The 26050-nt window shown below is 42.1% G+C and overlaps 1 protein-coding gene across 2 annotated transcripts in view; it reads left to right on the top strand.

Annotated features, from left to right (window-relative positions):
* Positions 1-26050, top strand: part of LOC139452128 (glycerol-3-phosphate acyltransferase 1, mitochondrial-like) — a 40161-nt gene that overhangs the window by 5734 nt on the left and 8377 nt on the right. For both annotated transcript variants that reach the window (XM_071233454.1, XM_071233453.1), the window contains exons 5-20: positions 391-498; positions 5709-5761; positions 7025-7133; positions 7422-7518; positions 10070-10206; positions 11731-11824; positions 15793-15922; positions 16841-16923; positions 17340-17453; positions 18337-18535; positions 19762-19832; positions 20030-20178; positions 20860-20975; positions 22791-22936; positions 23108-23191; positions 24997-25119. In XM_071233454.1, the coding sequence (XP_071089555.1) occupies positions 391-498; positions 5709-5761; positions 7025-7133; positions 7422-7518; positions 10070-10206; positions 11731-11824; positions 15793-15922; positions 16841-16923; positions 17340-17453; positions 18337-18535; positions 19762-19832; positions 20030-20178; positions 20860-20975; positions 22791-22936; positions 23108-23191; positions 24997-25119 (1813 nt within the window). The remainder of the gene's footprint in view (positions 1-390; positions 499-5708; positions 5762-7024; positions 7134-7421; positions 7519-10069; positions 10207-11730; positions 11825-15792; positions 15923-16840; positions 16924-17339; positions 17454-18336; positions 18536-19761; positions 19833-20029; positions 20179-20859; positions 20976-22790; positions 22937-23107; positions 23192-24996; positions 25120-26050) is intronic.

The raw sequence follows: 26050 nt of genomic DNA, 5'->3' as shown, positions 1-26050 counted from the left end.
TGGAATATTGGAACACAGCTCTGCACTTTGTGACCTACAGTTGTACTTTCTGCTTCCACAGTGATGTGGCCGCAAATTGTCACTTTCAATCAGAGGTTGTTATTGTGATTTGAAGCTCTGAGTGACCAATCATTGGCAATCAGAATTAAGTATGGTCGAAAGTCATGGTAGAATGTTGATTTGTTAGCATGTTATTGATGAATGAAATAGTTTTCAAATTCAATTTTTTATGTACAAGACTTCAGGGATTTTTTTATTACAATGAAGTTGTTGACCTTCAATAAAGATTCATACGTGTCTGTGTTCAGTTGGAAATGCCTGTTGGTATTACAGCCATACAGATGTGCTTTCAACCTGATCCATAGTTGACACAAGTAACTTCTTCTGCAGGTCATGTGGATACTTTGCAAGATCTATGCCATCCATAGCCTATGCATTGAGACGAGTTGGACAGGGAAAGTTTCCTGATGTGTCCCTTGCTGTACTCAACAACAAGAGGTTAGTAACTTAGTGTTTTGTTTGTTTGTTGTTGAATGCCCCACTCAGAGATATTCCAGCTATGTGATAGTGGCCTGTAAATATCAAGTCTTGACCAGACAATCCAGTGATCGATATTGTGAGCAAGGATTTACGCTGTAAGGGTATGAGGACACGTTATTAACAGACACCAAGTCAGACTATCCGATCCATTTGGGTTACCTCTTACTACCTGTATGGGTTTGTTGTGGGCCTATTCTAACCCGGAATCCCCACAGGGAGTGACCTAATGAGTTCAGCTTGTGAAAGCTCCACCACATGGAAAGAAATGCCTGTCACTTTGATAGGGAGATTTGACATGGTAACATCCTTTTGAATTGATACCATGTTTGGATAATAAATGGCTGGTAGAATCTTCTTGAACTTATACCTTATCTAGTGTTTGAATTGTGTCTGAAAGCACTTGTGTCCTTGTAAGGGGTGTCATGATATATCGAAATATCGATATATTGCTGTTGGTAAGCACTTAAAGTCAATAAAGCAATTGTTAATTGAGTTTCCGATTAATAGTATTGATTTCAGTTAGTAATACGATAGTTTCGATTGTATTTACCACATATGCGATTGAGTCACCGAAACACGCACACGAACGAGCCAAGTGAGGATTAGAGTTAACTGCCCATGATGCTTAGCAACCGGTCTTTCTAAAAGTAAAATGGCGGAGGGTGACAGTCAAGTGGAGTTTGTGACAAACGTGGGTGGAAAATCGAGTGTTTGGAAGTCTTATGGTTATCACATTCATAGGAAACTTCAGTTCCAAGGTTTAATTCAGCTCTAAAATCCATCTAAAATGATACAGTGAAAACTATTGATATTTATCACAATAGTTGCTTGCAATATAAATAGTTATCGCAATAGTTTCTTTCAATATCAATAGTTATTGCAATAGTGATTTCCAGACCAGTAGTCACCCCTAGTCCTTGTCATGACCCGAATTTTTAAACAGGATGGACACCATTGGTCATATCCCACTAGTCTGCTGCTCTTTTCGGACTCGTGGCTTTGTAAATAAGTAGATTTGGGGATATACGAGTCCATCCAAAATGTTACTGTCTCAAACTAACTGACATGAGACCGTGTCTATCCCGGTTTAACATGTTTAAGTTAAGATTTCAAGGATCCCAGGATGCCTTTGACTTTCAAACACTGATATCATTGTTCACCCGATTTGAAATCAGCAAGGTGGCTTTTCTGTCACTTTGGAAAAATATTTCAAGGTGTAAAAATGAACAAATGCAAGAGAGACACAGTATGATTTAGATACAGGGTGTTCCCTGGGATTCCTAATAGGAAGAGGTCCCCAGCAGCCTATGTTTGTTGATAGATAGACTAACTTTTAGTCTCTGAAATCTTATATTACGCAATACCCTTGACTCTAAAAATAAAAAAAAATTCCCTATGCTGATTTCAGAGACTTGCTTTTGTATGCGTTTCTAGATTATTTTTCTTTCATAAAATAAATATATTCCACGGTCATGGTGCAGGACTAGTTGATAGATACAACTAACTAAATGTTGTGTGGTCAGGATTGCAGACTTGGTTGATTTTGTGTCATGGTATGCTGACAGCATGGAATGTTCTTACAGTGGTCACATCAGTCCCTGGTTTGTCATGTTCACACTTGATTATTTACACTGCCTGGAATATTGCTGAGTGGGACATACTGGATGCATGAACATTTTACAGTTTGAAACCACTTGCTCCACTGAAGTTTGTGTATTGAATATGACACCCCATCCTTGATAATCCCCACAAATCTGTAATATAAATTGTTATTTTCTATTTGACGACTTGAAAAAAATGAGGTGATCAGATTAATTCCTATGTACCTAAAAAAATCCCAAACATTTCAGCCGTAAGTTGAAATCTTGCTGGCATTGCACAGGAAGCTGTGCCAGATGAAAAAGTAACAATAGCATGATCATGTGTTGGAATATCATTTCATTTGTTCATGTGTCGTGATGATCTGTTAAACATCCCACACAGGCTGGGGGTAGAACTCGCGACTTGTTGATGTCATCTTGTGACAATGATGTCAAAACATATATGCATTCACAATACTACAACAATAGTGCAGCAGCTGTGAAAGGTTACTTTGCTCAAAACGCATGTCATTTTGAAAGAACAAAATGCATTTTAACAATGAGCGAGGTTACTGTGATTTTGCTAGAGACAAATCTACATTTGTGATGGGACATATTCTTGTGTATTGTGCAGTTTAATGGAGTTTCAGATGTGTCTATGTGACTATAGTACCAAATACTATTCCATTAATAGTAGTGGCAGTTTTAATGTTTAATTGTGAAATGGTCATGGAACAACTGCTTTGTGTGGCAGTATACTCCCTGGCCAAGCCACACATTACTGACAACATTCTGGCTTAGTTGCATTTAGATGTGACATGAACCCATAAAATATTGAGTCTAAAGACTAGTGTGAACTGAGAGCATTGAAATCAATGGTGTTTGTGAGGGCAGCCTTCACAGCACCGCTGTGACCTGTGACAGATGTGTGGAAGTAGGTCAATAACGCCTGACTGCATAATCATCGTAATGGTATTGCGTCTTGTGAACACAGCCATACTTTTGCTGCTATGTGTCACAACTGAATTTGAATGAATTCTTTTTGAAGCTGGTTTTCGGTCTTGTAGTTGAGTTGGGTAGACTAAGACAGCTGGGTATTGTACGTATTAGCCATAAGGCCTTGTGACAACTACCGTATTTACTCTATTAAGTACCCTGCTCCAACAAGTACCCACGGACTCACTTCTAGACCCATCTGTTTTAAATGCCTCCTACTAAGACCGAAAATTCACATGATAGACTGTATTTCCTGTGTATATTACAGATTTAAATAAACAGCAGTGTTTCTGTGTAGAAAGGGGATATAATTGCCTCGTAACTATTATAAAAACAGTTTTAGTTTCCTTGTTTTTCCATAATTTTAGTAAGTGTCCACATTTGTTAATTTTCTGAGCATCCAGAGCACCTTTTATGGCAAATATAATATCTCTTTAGATGTTTCCCTTGCCATTTTGATACTAAAGCGAGTATACTATTGTTTTAATATACTTAGAATTGTCTTTAAAATGTCTTTTGAAGTGTTGTTTTTTATCATGTTCGTGGAAAGTTTCAACTGACCTTTATCATGTTGTTATACATACCATTGAATGCTATACTTAGTTTGTTTACAATGCTAGCAAACACTAATCTAGTCATGTATTTTCTGGGTTTATCAAGGTATTCTGAGGCCTTCATTTGACCCTAGGTCTAGTGTGAATGTCTAGAATTTTCAGGTTCAGTTTTTATTTGTAACTTGTTTGAATTATTGCATTACCAATAGGAAAGGTGGATACAGGAAATAAGCACATGTTTTCTCCCAATTTGCCTGCCAAGTTCAAAGTTGAGGATAAATCCCTGAATTCTTGTTGTCATTATCATGAAATGGTTTGGTAAACATACTGTAAGGTATTAGTATATTCTTCTTTACTGACCCTATTCCATGTTAACATTGGTTGCGGAAGTACATGGTGTGCAATACATATCTATCAGCAATACAATGCAAACCGTTTGTGAAATAAGGCTGCTTGATTGCTTGATGGTGAACAGTTATCAATCCAGAATCAAAACAGTGAGGTTGAAATTGAAGTTTCCCTAACTCACAGTTAAGCTTTGTTTTTGATTCCTTGGCCTTTGATATACTGTAGGCACAATATTTTAATCAATACTTCAAGGTAGTGCTCATTGATCAGGCAGTGTATGCCGAATGGATTATGTAACTTTCTTCAGTTTTCTGCCCCCAAAATGGCATGTCTGTGTTTTGGTAGGGATTTCTTGAATGCTTGAATTGAGGGTAGCCATTGTAATGCTCTGTTCATGAATGCCAAGGGTGTGTAAACTCCAGTTGGGCTGGAATCAAATAAAGTGTGCCACTGGATGCCACTGGATGCCACTGGATGCTGCCATAGCACTGTATTGTTGATGTCTTAGACCCCCTTAGGCTCACAGTTTTTCATGACTGCACAACCATGACATTTGACTACTGAGTGACTAAATATTATTGGTGTAATGATACGGCAATACAGTATTGTCTCCCATTATGAGAACAATGATACAATACATCGATTTGCAGCCCCTATATCTCAATACATATACGTTACATTACAAGTTATATTGGTGTAAATTATTATTGTTGTTGTTGTTGTTATTATTATTATGTGAATAAACACAGAAACTGTTCAACTAAGCAGATTCTCTAGTGGTTCCCATTTTTGGCTACAGGTAGCATAACAATCACTGAACCCTCTTGACAATATGTTTCTGCCCTACAATATGCCATAATAGATCTCTGTAATTTGAATGAGCGAGCGAGCGAGTTGTATTTAACGCTCCTTTTCACAGTATTCCAGTCACATCGCGGCATGTCAGCTTAATGTGGGAGGAAAGCCCCAAGTGATGCAGGTCTCAGACATTTACCACTTTGCTGAAACCAACAAGCACGGGTATGGTGCTGACAAACCTAGAAACATAACCGGGGCGAACCGGGATTCGAACCCACAATCATAGGTTTCTGGCGTGCCCAAGGGACCCACCTCTGCACAGCGAATCGCGCGCCTTAGACGACTGGGCCACCCGTGCCCCCTGTAATTTGAGAACAAATGATTGAGGGTTGCAAGGGCGGATCCAGCTTTTTTCAGAGAGATGGGTCCCAAATATCAAAATCCTCTCAGATAATTTTACTGCCTACAACACACTACATTTGGTTTTCCAAAGGGAGGTCTGGTCCCCGTGAGATGGTTGTGTTTGTTACACAAAGCTATCGTAGCGCTATGGTGATCATACTTTAACTCCTATTTTTTAAAGTACACGTACAACTGTCATTGTGCAACCATCGCTTTGTGGAATGGGGCTGTGAGCTCTGGAGAAGCTAAGTTAATTAATAGAAAATTAATTAATAAGCAGGGAAAATCACCATAACTCAATTACTTTGAGTTGGTTGCATAAAAATATGCTTGGTAAAACGTTACTTATTTGAGAATTGATGTCAATATATTTTTGCGTTAATGGATGTATAAGCATAACACATGGTGTGCAGACTGTGTACACATGATATTGTGTAAAGTTGTCTGAGGATGTTTCTACTTCCTGGTATGTTCTGATCTTTACTTCCAGAGTGGTGGAAGCTGTGCAGCTCACCCTTCAAGAGGCACAGGCGGAACATGCAGGTACGTCTCTCTGGCTTGGCCTGGTGTAGACCTGAGCTAGAGCATTGGTAGGGAGTGGACCAGGTACGTCTCTCTGGCTTGGCCTGGTGTAGACCTGAGCTAGAGCATTGGTAGGGAGTGGACCAGGTACGTCTCTCTGGCTTGGCCTGGTGTAGACCTGAGCTAGAGCATTGGTAGGGAGTGGACCAGGTACGTCTCTCTGGCTTGGCCTGGTGTAGACCTGAGCTAGAGCATTGGTAGGGAGTGGACCAGGTACTCTCTGGCTTGGCCTGGTGAAGACCTGAGCTAGAGCATTGGTAGGGAGTGGACCAGGTACGTCTCTCTGGCTTTGCCTGGTGTAGACCTGAGCTAGAGCATTGGTAGGGAGTGGACCAGGTACGTCTCTCTGGCTTGGCCTGGTGTAGATCTGAGCTAGAGCATTGGTAGGGAGTGGACCAGGTACGTCTCTCTGGCTTGGCCTGGTGTAGACCTGAGTTAGAGCATTGGTAGGGAGTGGACCAGGTACGTCTCTCTGGCTTGGCCTGGTGTAGACCTGAGCTAGAGCATTGGTAGGGAGTGGACCAGGTACGTCTCTCTGGCTTGGCCTGGTGTAGACCTGAGCTAGAGCATTGGTAGGGAGTGGACCAGGTACGTCTCTCTGGCTTGGCCTGGTGTAGACCTGAGCTAGAGCATTGGTAGGGAGTGGACCAGGTACGCTCTCGGGCTTGGCCTGGTGTAGACCTGAGCTAGAGCATTGGTAGGGAGTGGACCAGGTACGTCTCTCTGGCTTGGCCTGGTGTAGACCTGAGCTAGAGCATTGGTAGGGAGTGGACCAGGTACACTCTCTGGCTTGGCCTGGTGAAGACCTGAGCTAGAGCATTGGTAGGGAGTGGACCAGGTACGTCTCTCTGGCTTGGCCTGGTGTAGACCTGAGCTAGAGCATTGATAGGGAGTGGACCAGGTACGCTCTCTGGCTTGGCCTGGTGTAGACCTGAGCTAGAGCATTGGTAGGGAGTGGACCAGGTACGCTCTCGGGCTTGGCCTGGTGTAGACCTGAGCTAGAGCATTAGTAGGGAGTGGACCAGGTACGTCTCTCTGGCTTGGCCTGGTGTAGACCTGGGCTAGAGCATTGGTAGGGAGTGGACTATCTGAACCAAAAACTTTTGCAAGTAGCGTGATACTTTAGATTCCTTGCTACATATGACAAAAAAAAAATATGTTCATGTTAACCACAGGTAAGGAAAACGTTATCATGGTTATCGGACACTTCTGTCTCCCGACTAGATTCCCCCAGCAGCAAGAAGCGGCCTCCCCCCTCCCTGTCCAACTACCAGCAGTCCGCCAAGAGGATCCTCAGCAAGATGAAGGCTTCCATATCTGGCCACTTGGTCAGGTAGTGTAACACTTTCAGCACTGTTTAGTCCTTGGTAGATTAATTTGCCTGTGAAGACAAATTTGCTTTTTTGCAGTTTTGAAGTATTACATTTTTAGGATTTAAATGAATTTTATCAGAATAATAAGAAAAACAATCACAAGCAGTTTTGCTAGGTACCCTTTTATAAAGATGAATTAATGCAATGTTAAATTGTTCTCGCTTACAATCAGCAGGTTGCTTCAGCCTTTCGCGGAAGTTCATCCACAGAGATGTGCTTGGTGGCTATTGTTTCTGTCTTCCTTTCAGGCTGACTGGGTGGTTCCTGTTGAAGTTTCTCAGCCAGTTCCTGAGGACGATCCAGGTCCACAAGGGGCAGCTGGAGATGGTCCACAAAGTGGCACAGGTCAGTCTCAGTCTTACTGTGTTCACTTCACTGCCGGGAGGGGCGGTGGGGTAGCCTAGTGGTAAAAGTGTTCGCTCGTCACGCCAAAAACCAGGGTTCGATTCCCCACATGGGTACATGTGAAGCCTGTTTCTGGTGTACCCTGCCGTGACATTGCTGGAATATTGCTAAAAGTGGCGTGAAACCAAACACACTCTCTCTCTGCCGGGGCAGCATGGCGCAGCAACAGATGGATTCACATTGCTTGCTACAGCTGCTACCTCTATTGCCCCAGACGCTTGCACCTCTACCACCGCCTCGTCAATCGACTATACCGACGCCGTCTACCTCTTGTTACTCAAGAGACATGATCTCAGCCTTGGACGAGGACTTCAGTAAACTGTCACTGACTCCGTCCTTCAGGGCCCCATGCTATAGACGAGACGACTACCCAGTCCACTCTCTTCAAGTCGCGGACCACGCTCATACCCTAGATGAGGACCTGCACCGCACCGGGATTGAACCGCTCCACCTCAGTTCGAGTTTCTGACAGTAAACTCGCCTATGTGTCCACACGCTCAAACACCTGTCACTGATGGCGTCGTTCTTAGAGCCATACTGCAGGACTTATCGGAGGACAACCCCAATAGGATTGACCACCTAACAACAGTCATATCCTACCTCCAACAACAAGTTTGAGCTCACTACCACTAGATGCCCAGGGTACCTTGCCTTGTCGGACTGGGACCCAGAGTTCAAGAGAAACCTCCTGCGTCAACCTTGGTTCGCCTCTGACCTCTGTAACTGACAGATATCCAAGACACACTCCCGGGTCTCGGCTTTCGCCCGAGATGAGACGGCTCTCAAGGCCCTGGCCAGGGTATTACAGCCAGCCTTTGCTTAGGCGGACCAGTCTGGCTCATACCAGCCACGACGCAACACCCTCCAGACTCGGGGATGGGGCTCCACCTCAACCTCTTGGGGGAGAGGAAAAGGAAAGTCCTCGGGCAAATACCAGAAACGCCAAGGGAGGTTAATGCCAACCACAGGGACTTAAAGTGAATCGCCAGACAGGCACGACTGGGACCTCCCACCCCCAGCCGTCAATGTTGTGACACTCAAGTAGGTGGGAGACTGGGTCGATTCTCTCAGAATTGGGAGATCGTTGGGGACCCATATGTCACCAACATCATCCGACACGGGTACAAGCTGATGCTTATAGACGACTCACCGCTCACGTCGTTCCCCATAGCGGACACCTACCCCCCTACTCAACAGCAGCTACTGAGCCAGAACATCACGGCGCTCCTAGACAAGAAAGCCATTGAGGTTATACACGTCCAAGCCATAACACCTGGCTTCTATTCACTTGTCTTCTAGTCTCCAAGAAGGACTCGAACAAACACGGGATGATTCACAACCTCACCGCTTTCAACAAACGCTACCTGGCGCGCCACCTTATTTCAGGATGACCACGCTCAGGCTACTGCGATCCCGGATCCAGGCGCAGGATTTGCTCATCAACCTGGATATCGAGGACGCCTACCTACATTTCCCTATATATCCTGATGACCGGAAATTCCTCCTCTTCATTGCATCATGGGAGTCCATTATCAATGGGCGCTCCTCCCATTTGGAATTTCTTCGGCCCAGTGGCTATTCACACGACTTACCAACTGATAGCCTCGTACCTCCATCGCCGGGACATTCAGTTTGAGGCGTACATAGACGACCGTCTTCGCCACTCACTACATGCGAGATGTCCCATTGGAGGATGTGCAAGGCACGCACAGTTTTGGTCCATTTGTAGTGGCCCGACAGGTCACCACTACTACACGTCACTGATCTCGCCTGCAAGTCCAGAGCCGGCCTTTCGACCTCACCTGGCGTATGCCTTGGATTAGAAGGTTCATGCCCCATTTGCATACTGCTCAATACTCCAGTCTTGACCTCAACTGAGGGTTATTGTCGGGCTGCGTAGTACCAGGATACATGACTCTTCCCTTCCGTGTAATGTTCATCCAGGCCGACCATACAGTCGAAGACGGGCTGGGGGAAACTGAGTTTTCCTATACATGGAGTGTTCACCTGAAGCCAACCACACAGCCAAGGATTGGCTTGGGAACAGGAGGAGTAATGCAGGATAAGTAAAAATTCTAGTAAAATCATAGATATTTTTTATATTTGTATACTTATGCTGCATTACTTAGTCTAAAGGGACCCACCCTTCGCAGAGCTACCTCCTCACGATGCCTTCTGATGTTTCGGAGTAATGTGAAGATCCGTGACGTCACTTCCTTTGGTCACATGGGAGCTGCGTGATAGGGTTGGCCTCTCAGCTAGTTGGAACAAGTTCTTCAAGCAAAGACCTTCACACAACTCTTTTCTCTGTCAAGAACAAGCAGTAATATGCATTAAGGAGTAATGCAGGATAATTATACAAAAATAAAAAATATCTAGGATTCTACTAGGATTAATATATTTTGACTGTTTTATGAAGGTTTTCACATCACATGAAAGCACAGTCTTTTACACAGCATTTGTTGAATCTTGTGCCTGTTTTCCTCAACAGCGTGGTGTGCCTGTGATCTATGTGCCTCTCCACCGCAGTCACCTCGACTACATCCTTGTCACCTTTATCCTGTGGAACTACAGCATCAGAGCACCCTACGTGGCTGCGGGGAACAACCTCGACATCCCGTTCTTCAAGTAGGTAGCAGTGGAGAACAACGTCAATGTCCTTTTCTTCAAGTAGGTAGCAGCGGGGAACAACTTCAATATCCCTTTCTTCAAGTAGATAGGAGCGGGGAACAACCTCGACATCCCGTTCTTCAAGTAGGTAGCAGTGGGGAACACCCTAGATATCCCATTCTTCAAGTAGGTAGCAGCGGGGAACAACTTCAATATCCCGTTCTTCAAGTAGGTAGCAATGGGAAACCTCGATATCCCATTCTTCAAGTAGGTAGCAGCGGGGAACAACTTCAATATCTCATTCTTCAAGTAGGTAGCAGCGGGGAACAACCTTGATATCCCTTTCTTCAAGTAGGTATTCATTGGGGAACAACCTCGATATCCCGTTCTTCAAGAAGGTAGCAGCGGGGAACAACCTTGATATCCCTTTCTTCAAGTAGGTATTCAGTGGGGAACAACCTCTATATCCCATTCTTCAAGTAGATAGGAGCGGGGAACAACTTCAATATCCCTTTCTTCAAGTAGGTAGCAGTGGGAAACAACCTCTATATCCCATTCTTCAAGTAGATAGGAGTGGGGAACAACTTCAATATCCCTTTCTTCAAGTAGGTAGCAGCGGGGAACAACCTCGATATCCCGTTCTTCAAGTAGGTAGCAGTGGGGAACAACCTCGATATCCCGTTCTTCAAGTAGGTAGCAGCGGGGAACAACCTCGATATCCCTTTCTTCAAGTAGGTAGGAGTGGGGAACAACTTCAATATCCCTTTCTTCAAGTAGGTAGCAGCGGGGAACAACCTCGATATCCCGTTCTTCAAGTAGGTAGCAGTGGGGAACAACCTCGATATCCCGTTCTTCAAGTAGATAGGAGTGGGGAACAACTTCAATATCCCTTTCTTCAAGTAGGTAGCAGTAGGGAACAACCTCGATATCCCGTTCTTCAAGTAGGTAGCAGCGGGGAACAACCTCGATATCCCTTTCTTCAAGTAGGTAGCAGTGGGGAACAACCTCGATATCCCTTTCTTCAAGTAGGTAGCAGCGGGGAACAACCTCGATATCCCTTTCTTCAAGTAGGTAGCAGTGGGGAACAACCTCGATATCCCTTTCTTCAAGTAGGTAGCAGCGGGGAACAACCTCGATATCCCTTTCTTCAAGTAGGTAGCAGTGGGGAACAACCTCGATATCCCGTTCTTCAAGTAGGTAGCAGCGGGGAACAACCTCGATATCCCTTTCTTCAAGTAGGTAGCAGCGGGGAACAACCTCGATATCCCTTTCTTCAAGTAGGTAGCAGTGGGGAACAACCTCGATATCCCGTTCTTCAAGTAGGTAGCAGCGGGGAACAACCTCGATATCCCTTTCTTCAAGTAGGTAGTGGTAGGAAACAACCTCTATATCCCGTTCTTCAAGTAGATAGGAGTGGGGAACAACTTCAATATCCCTTTCTTCAAGTAGGTAGCAGTGGGGAACAACCTCGATATCCCGTTCTTCAAGTAGATAGGAGGGAGAACATGCCTGATAATCAGTATTTCGGTTGTTTCTTTGCAGCATGTTGATGCGAGGTTTAGGAGGGTTTTACATTCGTCGGAAGCTGGACAAGGGAGGGAAGAAGGACCATATATACAGAGCTGTGCTTCATACTGTGAGTATATACTGATCCCTGGTCCATTCTGTGTGTATATATACAGAGCCATGCTTCATACTGTGAGTAAATACTGATCCCTGGTCCATTCTGTGTGTATATATACAGAGCTGTGCTTCATACTGTGAGTATATACTGATCCCTGGTCCATTCTGTGTGTATATATACAGAGCTGTGCTTCATACTGTGAGTATATACTGATCCCTGGTCCATTCTGTGTGTATATATACAGAGCTGTGCTTCATACTGTGAGTATATACTGATCCCTTGTCCATTCTGTATGTATATATACAGAGCCATGCTTCATACTGTGAGTATATACTGATCCCTGGTCCATTCTGTGTGTATATATACAGAGCTGTGCTTCATACTGTGAGTATATACTGATCCCTGGTCCATTCTGTGTGTATATATACAGAGCTGTGCTTCATACTGTGAGTATATACTGATCCCTGGTCCATTCTGTGTGTATATATACAGAGCTGTGCTTCATACTGTGAGTATATACTGATCCCTGGTCCATTCTGTGTGTATATATACAGAGCTGTGCTTCATACTGTGAGTATATACTGATCCCTGGTCCATTCTGTGTGTATATATACAGAGCTGTGCTTCATACTGTGAGTATATACTGATCCCTTGTCCATTCTGTATGTATATATACAGAGCTGTGCTTCATACTGTGAGTATATACTGATCCCTTGTCCATTCTGTATGTATATATACAGAGCTGTGCTTCATACTGTGAGTATATACTGATCCCTGGTCCATTCTGTGTGTATATATACAGAGCTGTGCTTCATACTGTGAGTATATACTGATCCCTTGTCCATTCTGTGTGTATATATACAGAGCTGTGCTTCATACTGTGAGTATATACTGATCCCTGGTCCATTCTGTGTGTATATATACAGAGCTGTGCTTCATACTGTGAGTATATACTGATCCCTGGTCCATTCTGTATGTATATATATACAGAGCTGTGCTTCATACTGTGAGTATATACTGATCCCTGGTCCATTCTGTGTGTATATATACAGAGCTGTGCTTCATACTGTGAGTATACACTGATCCCTGGTCCATTCTGTGTGTATATATACAGAGCTGTGCTTCATACTGTGAGTATACACTGATCCCTGGTCCATTCTGTGTGTATATATACAGAGCTGTGCTTCATACTGTGAGTATATACTGATCCCTGGTCCATTCTGTGTGTATATATATAGAGCCATGCTTCATACTGTGAGTATATACTGATCCCTGGTCCATTCTGTGTGTATATATACAGAGCTGTGCTTCATACTGTGAGTATATACTGATCCCTGGTCCATTCTGTATGTATATATACAGAGCTGTGCTTCATACTGTGAGTATATACTGATCCGTGGTCCATTCTGTGTGTATATATACAGAGCCTTGCTTCATACTGTGAGTATATACTGATCCCTGGTCCATTCTGTATGTATATATACAGAGCTGTGCTTCATACTGTGAGTATATACTGATCCCTGGTCCATTCTGTGTGTATATATACAGAGCTGTGCTTCATACTGTGAGTATATACTGATCCCTTGTCCATTCTGTATGTATATATACAGAGCTGTGCTTCATACTGTGAGTATATACTGATCCCTTGTCCATTCTGTATGTATATATACAGAGTTGTGCTTCATACTGTGAGTATATACTGATCCCTTGTCCATTCTGTATGTATATATACAGAGCTGTGCTTCATACTGTGAGTATATACTGATCCCTGGTCCATTCTGTGTGTATATATACAGAGCTGTGCTTCATACTGTGAGTATGTACTGATCCCTGGTCCATTCTGTGTGTATATATACAGAGCTGTGCTTCATACTGTGAGTATACACTGATCCCTGGTCCATTCTGTATGTATATATACAGAGCCGTGCTTCATACTGTGAGTATATACTGATCCCTGGTCCATTCTGTATGTATATATACAGAGCTGTGCTTCATACTGTGAGTATATACTGATCCCTGGTCCATTCTGTATGTATATATACAGAGCCGTGCTTCATACTGTGAGTATATACTGATCCCTGGTCCATTCTGTGTGTATATATACAGAGCTGTGCTTCATACTGTGACTATATACTTATCCCTGGTCCATTCTGTGTGTATATATACAGAGCTGTGCTATATTACTGTGACTATATACTGATCCCTGGTCCATTCTGTATGTATATATACAGAGCTGTGCTTCATACTGTGAGTATGCATACTGATCCCTGGTCCATCCTGTATGTATATATACAGAGCTGTGCTTCATACTGTGAGTATATACTGATCCCTGGTCCATTCTGTATGTATATATACAGAGCTGTGCTTCATACTGTGACTATATACTGATCCCTGGTTCATTCTGTGTGTATATATACAGAGCTGTGCTTCATACTGTGAGTATATACTGATCCCTGGTCCATTCTGTGTGTATATATACAGAGCTGTGCTTCATACTGTGAGTATATACTGATCCCTGGTCCATCCTGTGTGTATATATACAGAGCTGTGCTTCATACTGTGACTATATACTGATCCCTGGTTCATTCTGTGTGTATATATACAGAGTATATGCATATCAGTGCTTCTTACTGCAAGTATGTTCAGATCAGTGCTTCATACTGCAAATGTATGCAGAGAAGTGCTCTATACTGCAAGTAGATTTAGATCCATGCATTCGGGGTTGGAAATTTGCCATTTCCAGACTCCCGGGGCAAGTAGAAATACGAGGTCGGGCAACAAAATCACTTACTTTAACTTGTCCGGAGGCAAGTAATATTGGAAATTACTATCACTGTCTACATGTCTAACTACTGGTAAAATGGTACAATAAATTGGCTTAGAGAAATTACGTAATCGTGCTTTCGCGAAACACTGACACTATTAAAGAACACAGGAGACTTACAGTTACGTCCCTTTTCTATTTTCGTTTTAATATTCAATCGGAACAGTATGAAACAACTTTCTACATTCGGTTTGAATGCTTTTCTCTCATTGCGGCCTAGAGGGATCTGATAATTGATAGACGATCAATACTGCCTAGAGGGGTCTCGTAATTGAAACACGTCGTGGCCTGTGACTGTTACCAATGTAAACAGTTACGACCCGGTTATGGCGACACACAAGCAGGCGTCGATTAAAAGTTTTTACGGTGGGGAAAGTGAAAATAAATCTGAAAATCTCGAAGATAGCAAATCATGTAAAAGAAAACGACCAAATGAGGACACATGTTCTAAGAACAAGAAGTATGATGCCGAAGAACGGGACAAAAAATTCATTCAGAGTTGGTGCGATAAGTTTCCATGGGTAGTGTATGACAAAAAACAAAATGTCATGAAGTGCAGAATTTGTTGTCAGTATCCAACTGTAACATCCAGAAATATGAAACATGTTTTTGTTGAACGTTGTACACAATTGCGAAAAAATATTATTTGACAAGTCATGAGGTTTCCGCTGTTCATTTAGAATTTCCCCAAGTCCTTATGTAGATATAACAGTGCTGGTGTAGTGTAATTTTGTTCAACGGTAAATAAACACATATTGATGATTTGAAGTTTTATTTTGAAATTATTTGGGCAAGTGAAAATGAGATCAGGGCAAGTGAAAATTGTCTTTAAACTTGAAGTGAAGTTTTTTTTTAAATTTCCACCCCTGGCATTATGCCAGTATATTTAGATCAGTGCCTCTCTGTGAGTAAATGCAATTCCGTGCTTCTTACTGCAAGTAGATTTAGATTAGTGCCTCTCTGTGAGTATATGCAGATCTGTGCTTAGTTATTGTGAGTAAAGCCTCCTGTACACTCCTCTGTACACCTTGAGGTCCTGTGTGTCCACTGACCTCTCATGCTCAATTGAAGTGGTATCTTTTTGTAGTTGTATTATCATGTACTCGTTAACTATCTGGCGGATCATGAAGTGAGTTATCTGCTTTGTCTTCGCCAGTATATGCAAGAGCTACTGAAGAAAGGTGAAGCCTTTGAGTTCTTCATCGAGGGAGGACGAACACGCTCAGGGAAAGCTTTGACACCTAAAGGAGGCTTGCTATCGATTGTTGTTGACTCATGTATAGAAGGTACGACTGCTGTGAATGCATTGTTTGATAGGCAGCACTTAGAAGTTGACGGATGACAAGGTAGACACAAGTTTATGGATAACAACTTCTTTAATACTGTAAAAAGCTACGTTTCCGTATAGATCCTAACAACATCAACTGGGACAACATCCAAATCCTCTCCAACAACCTCCATGATTTCACTAACATTCGCCGCCACAAGCTATCAATCAACAGAGAACAAGGCTATTTCATCCCATCCGCCTACTATGAACTCATCAAGCAATAATCACTTCTCCTGTTTGATTGGCTTCTTGTCCCATTGACTTCCACCTACGTGTTCTCTGTCCATCGTGTTGTGACAGCATCATCCTTCTGTTGTCAACACTTACTCATGTTATCCCACTCATGTAAGCAATTGTTGATACTGTTAATCCTCTAGTGTTTATCCTCCACTGACTATATATATTCTGTACAACGTCCCTCATTCAGTCTTGCTTGACAACAGTATATGGATCAATACAGAATCGTCGCTTTTTACAGTATTAAAGAAGTTGTTGTCGCTAAAATTGTGTCTACCTTGTGAATGCCTGAATAATGCAGACCTGTTTTTGAAATATTTTTTTCTTCTTCTCCAGTAGGATATTGAAGTGTCAGTAGTCAATATGAAAATAAAAAAAAAGAAACTTTTTATGAAAAGTACATTAAAAAAAACCAAAACAATAAAAGAATTTTTGGAAAGACTTCGCTTCCAATGTTGACCTTTGATAGTGTATTGTTATTGAAATTAATTCAATCAGCAAGAAGAACAATTTTATGATTGTTTTCAAATTTGAGAAATGTGCTTGAAAAATGAGTGATGTTTAAGAATGGATTTCATGGAAATGAATATGAAAAGAAAATATTATGTGACTGAAAGAAATAATTGCCGTTTTCCAGGTCTGATCCCCGATGCATATGTAGTGCCAATCAGTATAAGCTATGAGAGGTTGTTAGATGGCAACTTCCACAGAGAACAGATGGTGAGTTGACATCACAGGGATTTGTCAGACTACATGATTACAGCCCTCAAAAAGATTCCTTGTCATTTTGAAATAATGAAACATATAATTGTGTATAAATTCTTCTGTATGATTGAAAGAAATCAACACAATGTTTGAAATATACACCTGACCGTAGCCCCGTGGCAGGTAGATCTCATGTCGGCCCCGTAGTTTCAAACTTGTATGGGCCTTTATAGCCTGCCGTACATTTAAGTGTCTATTTATATGTCACAATAAGCTCACAAGTTTACACAAGGTCTGCAGCTCAAGAAGTCTGCAGGCCCCGATGGCAGTCTGGCAATGTTTTATATCGACCACCTTATCAACATGAAGATATGAACACCATAAAAGAATCAGCTTTTAATGTTTGAAAAAATTCATTTTTTGTTTCGTAGGGTCTGCCTAAAGTGAGTGAGTCCTTCCTTGGAGCCTGGAAGGGCATCTGGCGTGTTCTGTGTCAGAACTTTGGAAGTGTCAGAATTGATTTTGCTCAGCCCTTTTCAGTGAAGGTGAGTATTACTAAATGAGAAACTGTAAGGTGAAGCAGGGTTTGGTTCGAAAGGACAGTTCTAGTCACATGGCTTTCAGAATGGATCCTTCAATTTGAATTAACATAACACTCATTAATTAAACAATCAAAAGCACTCACTCTAATTTCTTAAATGACACTATATCTGTGAAGATCTGGGGTGGAATAGGTCTTCAGCAACCCATGCTTGCTGTAAAAGGTGACTATGCTGGTCGTAAGATGCGACTAATAGGATCCGGTGGTCAAGCTCGCTGACTTGGTTGATGCATGTTATTGTTTGTTTGTTTGTTTGTTTCTTGTTTAATGCCGCACTTAGCAATATTCCAGCTATATGACGGCGGTCTGTAAAAAATCGAGTCTGGACCAGACAATCCAGTGATAGATATTGTATCCCAATTGCCTGGATCAGTGCTCATGATGTCAATCACTGGATTGTCTGGTCCAGACTTGATTATTTACAGACCGCTATCATATAGCTGGAATATTGCTGAGTGCAGCGTTAAACAACAAACAAAGAAAGTTAGATGACACTAACTTGGAATGACATTTATATCAGTGAAATATTGTGTAAGTTCCCAGGTAATTTGTTGATCAAAGTAATAAAGGTTATGAGAATTGTTGTTCTCATCAAGTGAGACTTTTGTTATCATTATAAAACTTTCAAAGTTTATTATTAAAATGTGTTTTAGTAGAAATTAGGAATAATTTGAAATCCGATGTACAGAATCTCACTGTTATTGAGAAATTTGGATAATTGCTATGGGATATGTGTAAATTTTCTAATGTTTCTTTGAGAACTGTGTAGCCTTTTGTCTGTCTGAGATATTCCCAATTTGCTCCCATGTTCATCATGTTTGTTTCAGGAGTACATCCAGTGTAACCCTTCTCAGCTGAACCGGCCGCTGTCTCCGATGGCGTCGTCATCCGGCGAGAACTCCCCCGAGTCCTCCTGCCCCAGCCTCAACGGCATGACCTCCAGCTCCTCTCGAGCAAGTCTGCAGTTTGACTGCCTGGACAACAGCCGGTGCCTCGTGAAGGGCATGGGACTCCATATAGTACACAGTGAGTTGACCTCATGGACCACCGTCAGGGCCCAGGACAGTACAGGTCTCCTTAGCCTGGTCACAACACATGTCCAAATGCTAGGATTATACTAAAGCTTAAAAAAAAAAAAGAATTGGTTCTCAGGCAATGGCTTTTGAAAATATATTGTGTGCAGGCATTTTTTTTTTTTTTTTGTTCAAACTAGTATGTAACCAAATAAACTGTTGTGTACAATCAACCTGGGAAAGGGCCTCCCCACATAAAAGTATTCCTTGATGAGGAAAATACGGGAATGCAGTATTTGACTACCATTGGATTTTTTTTGTTTTTCTAAAAATGGAATTAAAAATGGAACGTGCGGCAAACTTTATGATGATGCGGGCAGTGCCTGAGAACCAAGACTATTATTATTTTTAGCCTAGCTTCCAAACTCTCATCATGCTAACGTGGTAGCGCTGAGGTTACTTTGAAGAACTGGGCTGAGAACCCTGTCATGATCCAGCTGATGATGAATGGCATCCGTGGCTCAGTCTTGATTGGACACAGGCCGAGGTGATATAACTGGGCTATTGCTGGCTGCAGTATAACTACAAGTATTCTCTTCTGACTCATTGTTCACTGTTGACCTGGTGATGCTAGCTTACGCAGTGCAACTTTCTTATCAGTTTATTATGCCTTCCTATTTCAGATCTTATTGACATGCTGGCAGGATATAAATACAGTAAACTACGGTTATAAAGAAGTCAAAGGGACCACTAATTTTAGTTCGTAATAACCAAAGTTTGTTATAAGCATATATACAACACATGGCTGGGACTAAAAAATAAGTTTGTTATATCGGTCATGTTCGTTATAAACATAGTTTATTGTAGGTTCTTTTTGTAAGGTTAGAAATGACGTTTTAGATATTAATAAGTCTGCTTTATTAAAATTATTCATGAATATGAACATGTTCAGTGATTCATATTTGATAAACAACAAACAAGTCTTATTTCCATGTTGTGTAGAATTGCATGCTGGATATGCATTTTGAGGAGAAATCTTGTAGTCTAGAATTTATTTTTTTTACTTTCTGGGATGATCGTGAATGGTAAATCATTAAGGTCACTTATCATGCTTATACTGAAGGATTCTGTGAACTGTCATGTGAATGCACCAATCAGCATGAAGAATATGCACATATGTACATGTGTGCTGTATGATGATAGTGTTTGTTATTATTATACTCTGGTTTCTTCTTGCAGCTGCTGTTCACTCGACAGCTCTCACCTGTACCAATATGGTGGCATTCCTCTTCCTCATCAAGTTTCGACAGGTAGGTGTATTATGACACTGACACTGGTGGTTTGCTAAGTGCTGTAAGAGATCTTAGTGTTACAAGTTGGCTCCTGTGCTCTCATGAACATCACTACTTATAATGGTTGTTGCATTTAAGATATTATAGGGCCAAGGTTTTTTCAGGTTGTCAGTTTGTTAAATATCCTGGCTGACTGGAGTGTGTTTGTGCTGCAGGGTGTGACGATGCCCCGGCTGGTACACAGCTTCAACTGGCTCAAGCAGGAGCTGAAGATGCGTAACCGAGATGTAGCTTTCTGCGGAGAGTCTGACGTGGTTGTAGAGTACGCCGAGGCACTGCTTGGTACTGACCTCATCACCAGGAAGTAAGAGATACTGTCGGTTTGCAAAACATTTAGAGACTGTGCAGAGAGCACCGAGGTGCAAAGAACTACTGACTACCTGTCCTGAAAGCAGGAATGGTGGAAGTCCCGAGAATTAGTGAGACTTGCAGCATCAGTCACAAGGCTCATATAATCTGTAATTCAGAGTTTCGCGTTGGTCGTTCTATATGGCACTCATTGTCATTTTACAAAAACAAATGGAAGAAAAGTATATGAAATGTAGCCCAACAGAATCTTCACTGAAATCAGCAAAATTTTCATTTTACGTGGTGTTGTTGGTTTGTGAACAATTCCCCGGCATTATCACATACAGCCTGTGCCAGAAAACTTTGAGTCTACTACCTCGAAAATGTAATTTGTCATTAATTATCAGTTTGTGGTCTTACTGGACCAGAAGATATTTTACTTGACTAGGGAGTAGGGACCAGTCATTTTTACTGTCAACTAAGTGCCATATTTGACAGATCTAGTATAAATATGTCATTTATTGTCATCTAGTTGGTAATCTTAGCCCTATGTACCACCACTTGACCATGTTTAACAATATAATGAAGAAAAAACATCATCATTGTCTTGAAAATGGAACATGAACGATTAAGATACAGTGAATTTAAAAAAATAATTCACATTTTTTTAAAGGATTGTATCTATTTTCTGTTGTAGACATGATGAGAATGATGTTGAAGTCCTGATTCCGTGCCTGACCTTGCCCAATGTGTTTGAATTGACCTACTACGGCAACAATGTGATATCACCGTTCCTCCTGGAGAGTGTAATAGGTAACTGTGGCAGGCAGTGCAGGGAGTCCGTACAACAGTAGGAACATGGGGATTGGAGGTGCAGAGCATCTTCCCGAGGCAATGGCAATGGAGTGAACTGACTGTAAACTTCCAGTTTTCCACCCTTGCCAAAATAGACTGGAATTTCTGAGCTCGATCATAGCGCCACCAGTGGCTAATACGAGTTATTCCCTTCTATGCCCTTCCTGTTGAGCAATCAGATTCCATCTTAGATCACTTGCATTTGCTCCAAACAAAATGGTGGCGCCCAGTCAAGACGATCTGATCGATGATCAAGATCCATATTGTAATTATACGGGCCTTTCCTCGCGAAGTGCATGAAATCACTTGAGCACCTTGATTAAGAACATGAAAAGAATTTCAAAAATATCTGTCAACGCCCAGTTGACGGTACACATCTTTTTCAAATCCTGCAGTCACACAAAATTTTCATGTTGAAATCCATTTTTTTTACGAACCGGATGTCAATTTCATAACACAATTTTGATTGGACTATGCATGGACTTGTTAGTCCAGCCAAAATAGGACTCCATAATTCCAGCCTAGTTCGGCAAGGTGGTGACTTGACTTTTACTGTCAGTTAACTCCCTTGCCTTGGGCTGATGTGTGCAGAGTGGTGTTCCGTAGGTGTGCCAGAAACCTATGGCCATGTGGTTGAACCATGTCTGACCCTAATTTGGTTTCTAGGACTCCGTACTTGTGGCCATGGGTTTCATCATTGCTCATGCTGTCAGCCACTGACCTGTATAGTTACAGGCATCAGTTGTCCTTCTTTGCCAAAAATGTTTGAGTCGACGAGCCCGAACTTGGTTCTCAGCATCCTGTTTAGTACATTCTAGTGTGGACATATTAGGACATTATTAGCTGAACTTACCAGACTGAAGAGAATGTTACTAGACCCGGGCTTCGGACTAGTGGTTAGTCACAGACTGGTCATACATCTGGAATGATGCTGTTTGCAGCATTAAACAGTATTCACTACCTCAGACATAACTCAGTATTGCCACTTTTAGCATTATTCGAGGAATATCAAGAATCATGAGCGAATAATTCCTCCATTTGAGCGTGTATCACACTACTTTACCTGAATTGCATATGTGTGGAATCTCTTTTAAAGCAACATACCAACCACTGTGGATCTCTTTTAAAGCAACATACCAACCACTGTGGAATCTCTTTTAAAGCAACATACCAACCACTGTGGAATCTCTTTTAAAGCAACATACCAACCACTGTGGAATCTCTTTTAAGGCAACATACCAACCACTGTGGAATCTCTTTCAAAGCAACATACCAACCACTGTGGAATCTCTTTCAAAGCAACATACCAACCCTCGTGGAATCTCTTTTAAAGCAACATACCAACCCTTGTGGTTTTCGAAGTGTTAACATAATTAATTTGTTTTCCTCCCAAATTATGTTGACTTGCTGTGGATGTGGTTTAAGAACTGAAATACCGGTATTGCTCGTTTCTGTGTTAAACCAGCTTGCCATAAAAGGCGACTAGGTTCGTCGTAAGAGGCGACTAACAGGATGAGGTGATCAGGCTCGTTGACTTGGTTGATACATGTCATCGATCCCAATTACATGGATTGATGCTCATGAAATTGTCTGATTGTCTGGTCCAGACTCGATTATTAACAGACCGCCGTCATATAGGTGGAATATTGCTGAATGAGGCGTTAAGCAATAAACAAAAAAACAAAAACTATGTTAAACCGAACTCCTTGACTGTTGTCAATGTTGACCCCAGGAAGCTGGTCTGCTGCAGCATTCTGTCTGTTTCTGTTGCAGCTAATGCCTTGATGTATGTTGGTAAGTTTTCACCGACGAACACCCCTCTGCAGGAGAATGGACCAGTCCGAGTATGCAGAGAAAGAGTGATCGGTGTTGCTGAGGAACTTTGCAAACTGCTTCAGGAAGAGTTTATTTTTGTCCCAGTGAGTGTTTTATATATATATATATTTATATATATATATATATATTACTTTTTAGTGAGAAGTATACACTTTATGTAGATTTTTGCATTGGACGAGAAGCCTGTTACATGTTCATAAGCGTATAAATCACATAATTTGACTTTCACACTGTTTTGGGCTGTACTATTTCAGCCTTGTGGGAGACTGAATGAGGCCTTATCTGATATGGTAGAACAGTTCATCTCACTGGAGATTCTAGCAGAGGAGGAATCAGAGGTATGGACTTGTCATTGTCTGACAAAAGTAGGATGAGTGTTGCCATGTGTTGTGTTGCACTGTAACAGTGTTGCCATATGTTGTGTTGCACTGTAACAGTGTTGCCATATGTTGTGTTGCACTGTAACAGTGTTGCCATATGTTATGTTGCACTGAAACAGTGTTGCCATGCTTTTCAGTAACAAAATGGCAGGTTTGTGGAAGGGACATTTCTGGACATTAAAAAAAATGTGTTTGACAATTTCAGTCATATAGGTATGAGACCCGTGAAGATCCAGGGTGGAATAGGTCTTCAACAACCCATGCTTGCCGTGAAAGGTGACTATGCTGGTCATAAGACATGCCACTGCATTTCCATCTTTGGTGTGTCTTATGTTTGATAAGAAGTGTGGGTGTATTGTCTTAGGTTGTATATACATGTATCTCAGGCCATGGGGATGCTGGGTAGTGTCTATTCTGCTGTCCCTATGACCATCTGATATAAAACCTTCCTCAAATACTGACTGCTGTGATAACAGATGGAAAATGTGGTTTTGATTTTCTGCAGCTGACTTTGTATTGCCATTATCCATCCACACTTGTTGTTCAGTATCCACCCTCCCTGATTGTTCAGTATCCACCCTCCCTGATTGTTCAGTATCCACCCGCCCTGATTGTTCAGTATCCACCCAGGCTGATTGTTCAGTATCCACCCTCCCTGATTGTTCAATATCCACCCTCCCTGATTGTTCAGTATCCACCCGCCCTGATTGTTCAGTATCCACCCTCCCTGATTGTTCAGTATCCACCTTCCCTGATTGTTCAGTATCCACCCTCCCTGATTGTTCAATATCCACCCTCCCTGATTGTTCAATATCCACCCTCCCTGATTGTTCAGTATCCACCCGCCCTGATTGTTCAGTATCCACCCTCCCTGATTGTTCAGTATCCACCTTCCCTGATTGTTCAGTATCCACCCGCCCTGATTGTTCAGTATCCACCCAGGCTGATTGTTCAGTATCCACCCTCCCTGATTGTTCAATATCCACCCTCCCTGATTGTTCAATATTCACCCTCCCTGATTGTTCAGTATCCACCCTCCCTGATTGTTCAGTATCCACCCTCCCTGATTGTTCTGTAGCCACCCTCCCTGATTGTTCAGTATCCACCCTCCCTGATTGTTCAGTATCCACCCTCCCTGATTGTTCTGTATCCACCCTCCCTGATTGTTCAGTATCCACCCAGGCTGATTGTTCAGTATCCACCTTCCCTGATTGTTCAGTATCCACCCTCCCTGATTTTTCAGTATCCACCCTCCCTGATTGTTCAGTATCCACCCTCCCTGATTGTTCAGTATCCACCTTCCCTGATTGTTCAGTATCCACCCTCCCTGATTGTTCAGTATCCACCCTCCCTGATTGTTCAGTATCCACCCTCCCTGATTGTTCTGTATCCACCCTCCCTTGTTGCTCAGTATCCACCCTCCCTGATTGTTCTGTATCCACAATCCCTGATTGTTCTGTATCCACCCTCCCTGATTGTTCTGTATCCACCCTCCCTGATTGTTCTGTATCCACCCTCCCTTGTTGCTCAGTATCCACCCTCCCTGATTGTTCTGTATCCACCCTCCCTGATTGTTCTGTATCCGCCTATCCTGATTGATCAGTATCCACCCTCCCTTGTTGTTCAGTATCCGCCCTCCCTGATTGTTCAGTATCCACCCTCCCTGATTGTTCTGTATCCACCCTCCCTGATTGTTCAGTATCCACCCTCCCTGATTGTTCAGTATCCGCCTATCCTGATTGTTCTGTATCTGTTTGTTTCAGTATGACAATCTGTACACTACATTTGATCGTCAGTGGGCCAACCGTCTCTCAGCACAGCTCTCCTGGGCCGATGAGGAAGATGATGATACTGATGATACTTTTGTGGAGGAAAAGCCTCTCAAAGTCAGTACACGATATCTAGTCACATTATTTACATGGTGCCACAATCCCAATCCCAGAAACAGGACAAGTTCAAGAAAGGAGACCACTTTATTAGCTGACCTTACATTTAACCAGTGATTTTGTTTTGCCATTTTCTACATTTGATTGACTAACACCAGTAGTCTCCCTTGAAAATAGTGTTGATGACAAAAATAAATGTCTTTTAAGAGGGATTTAAAAGCTGTAGTTTCAACGAAGAAGATGTATAACAGATGATAGCGCCTTAACCTCGAAAGTGTTCAACAACTACAGTCAAGTCTTGTTAATCTGACACTCAACAATCGGCTTTTTCTGACACTAATGATGAGAACCGATTAAATCAGTGCTATTTAGACCCGTTAATCCGTCTTGTCTTGCGCTCCAACTCGAAAACGACTAATTTGCAACAAATTACTAAAATCTCTCTTCAATTAGTCTCACTAATCCAACACAGTAATCAGTGTGGTGCGTGGTCACCTGCCCACAAGTACACAGCGCTGTGTTTTGACGTGAGACGGCTGCAGAGATAAACTTGCTGAACAATAAACAGTTAATGCTTTAAATAAACAAAACAGGATTAATCACATGCTTAGATTACCTCAATCTCATTAAAAGCAGATTAAGTTCTCGCAACCACAGAGGACATCTCATTACAGGTCACGTCAGAACCACCTTTGGCGAACTTTGACCGACCAATGAAATGACAAGCAGGAAGTTGACATTAGCCACTAAGAAAGCAGCTTTCTTGAGCTTTGCGGCACTAGATTCCAACTGGCAACTTCTATTTCAGACTATATGCTTTTTAAAGTATTTTAGAATCAGTCATACAGCCCGTAACAGTAGTTTTGTGTTAAGCATCATATTTCATATTTCATTTATTTATTACAAAGTGTGATCTATCATATAGTTGTTC

The sequence above is a fragment of the Haliotis cracherodii genome, unplaced genomic scaffold (assembly GCF_022045235.1).
Source record: "Haliotis cracherodii isolate W230 unplaced genomic scaffold, xgHalCrac1.p SCAF_9, whole genome shotgun sequence".
Lineage (NCBI taxonomy): Eukaryota > Metazoa > Mollusca > Gastropoda > Lepetellida > Haliotidae > Haliotis > Haliotis cracherodii.
Note: the sequence above shows the minus strand (reverse complement) of the source record. Positions and strands in the feature narration are given on the sequence as shown.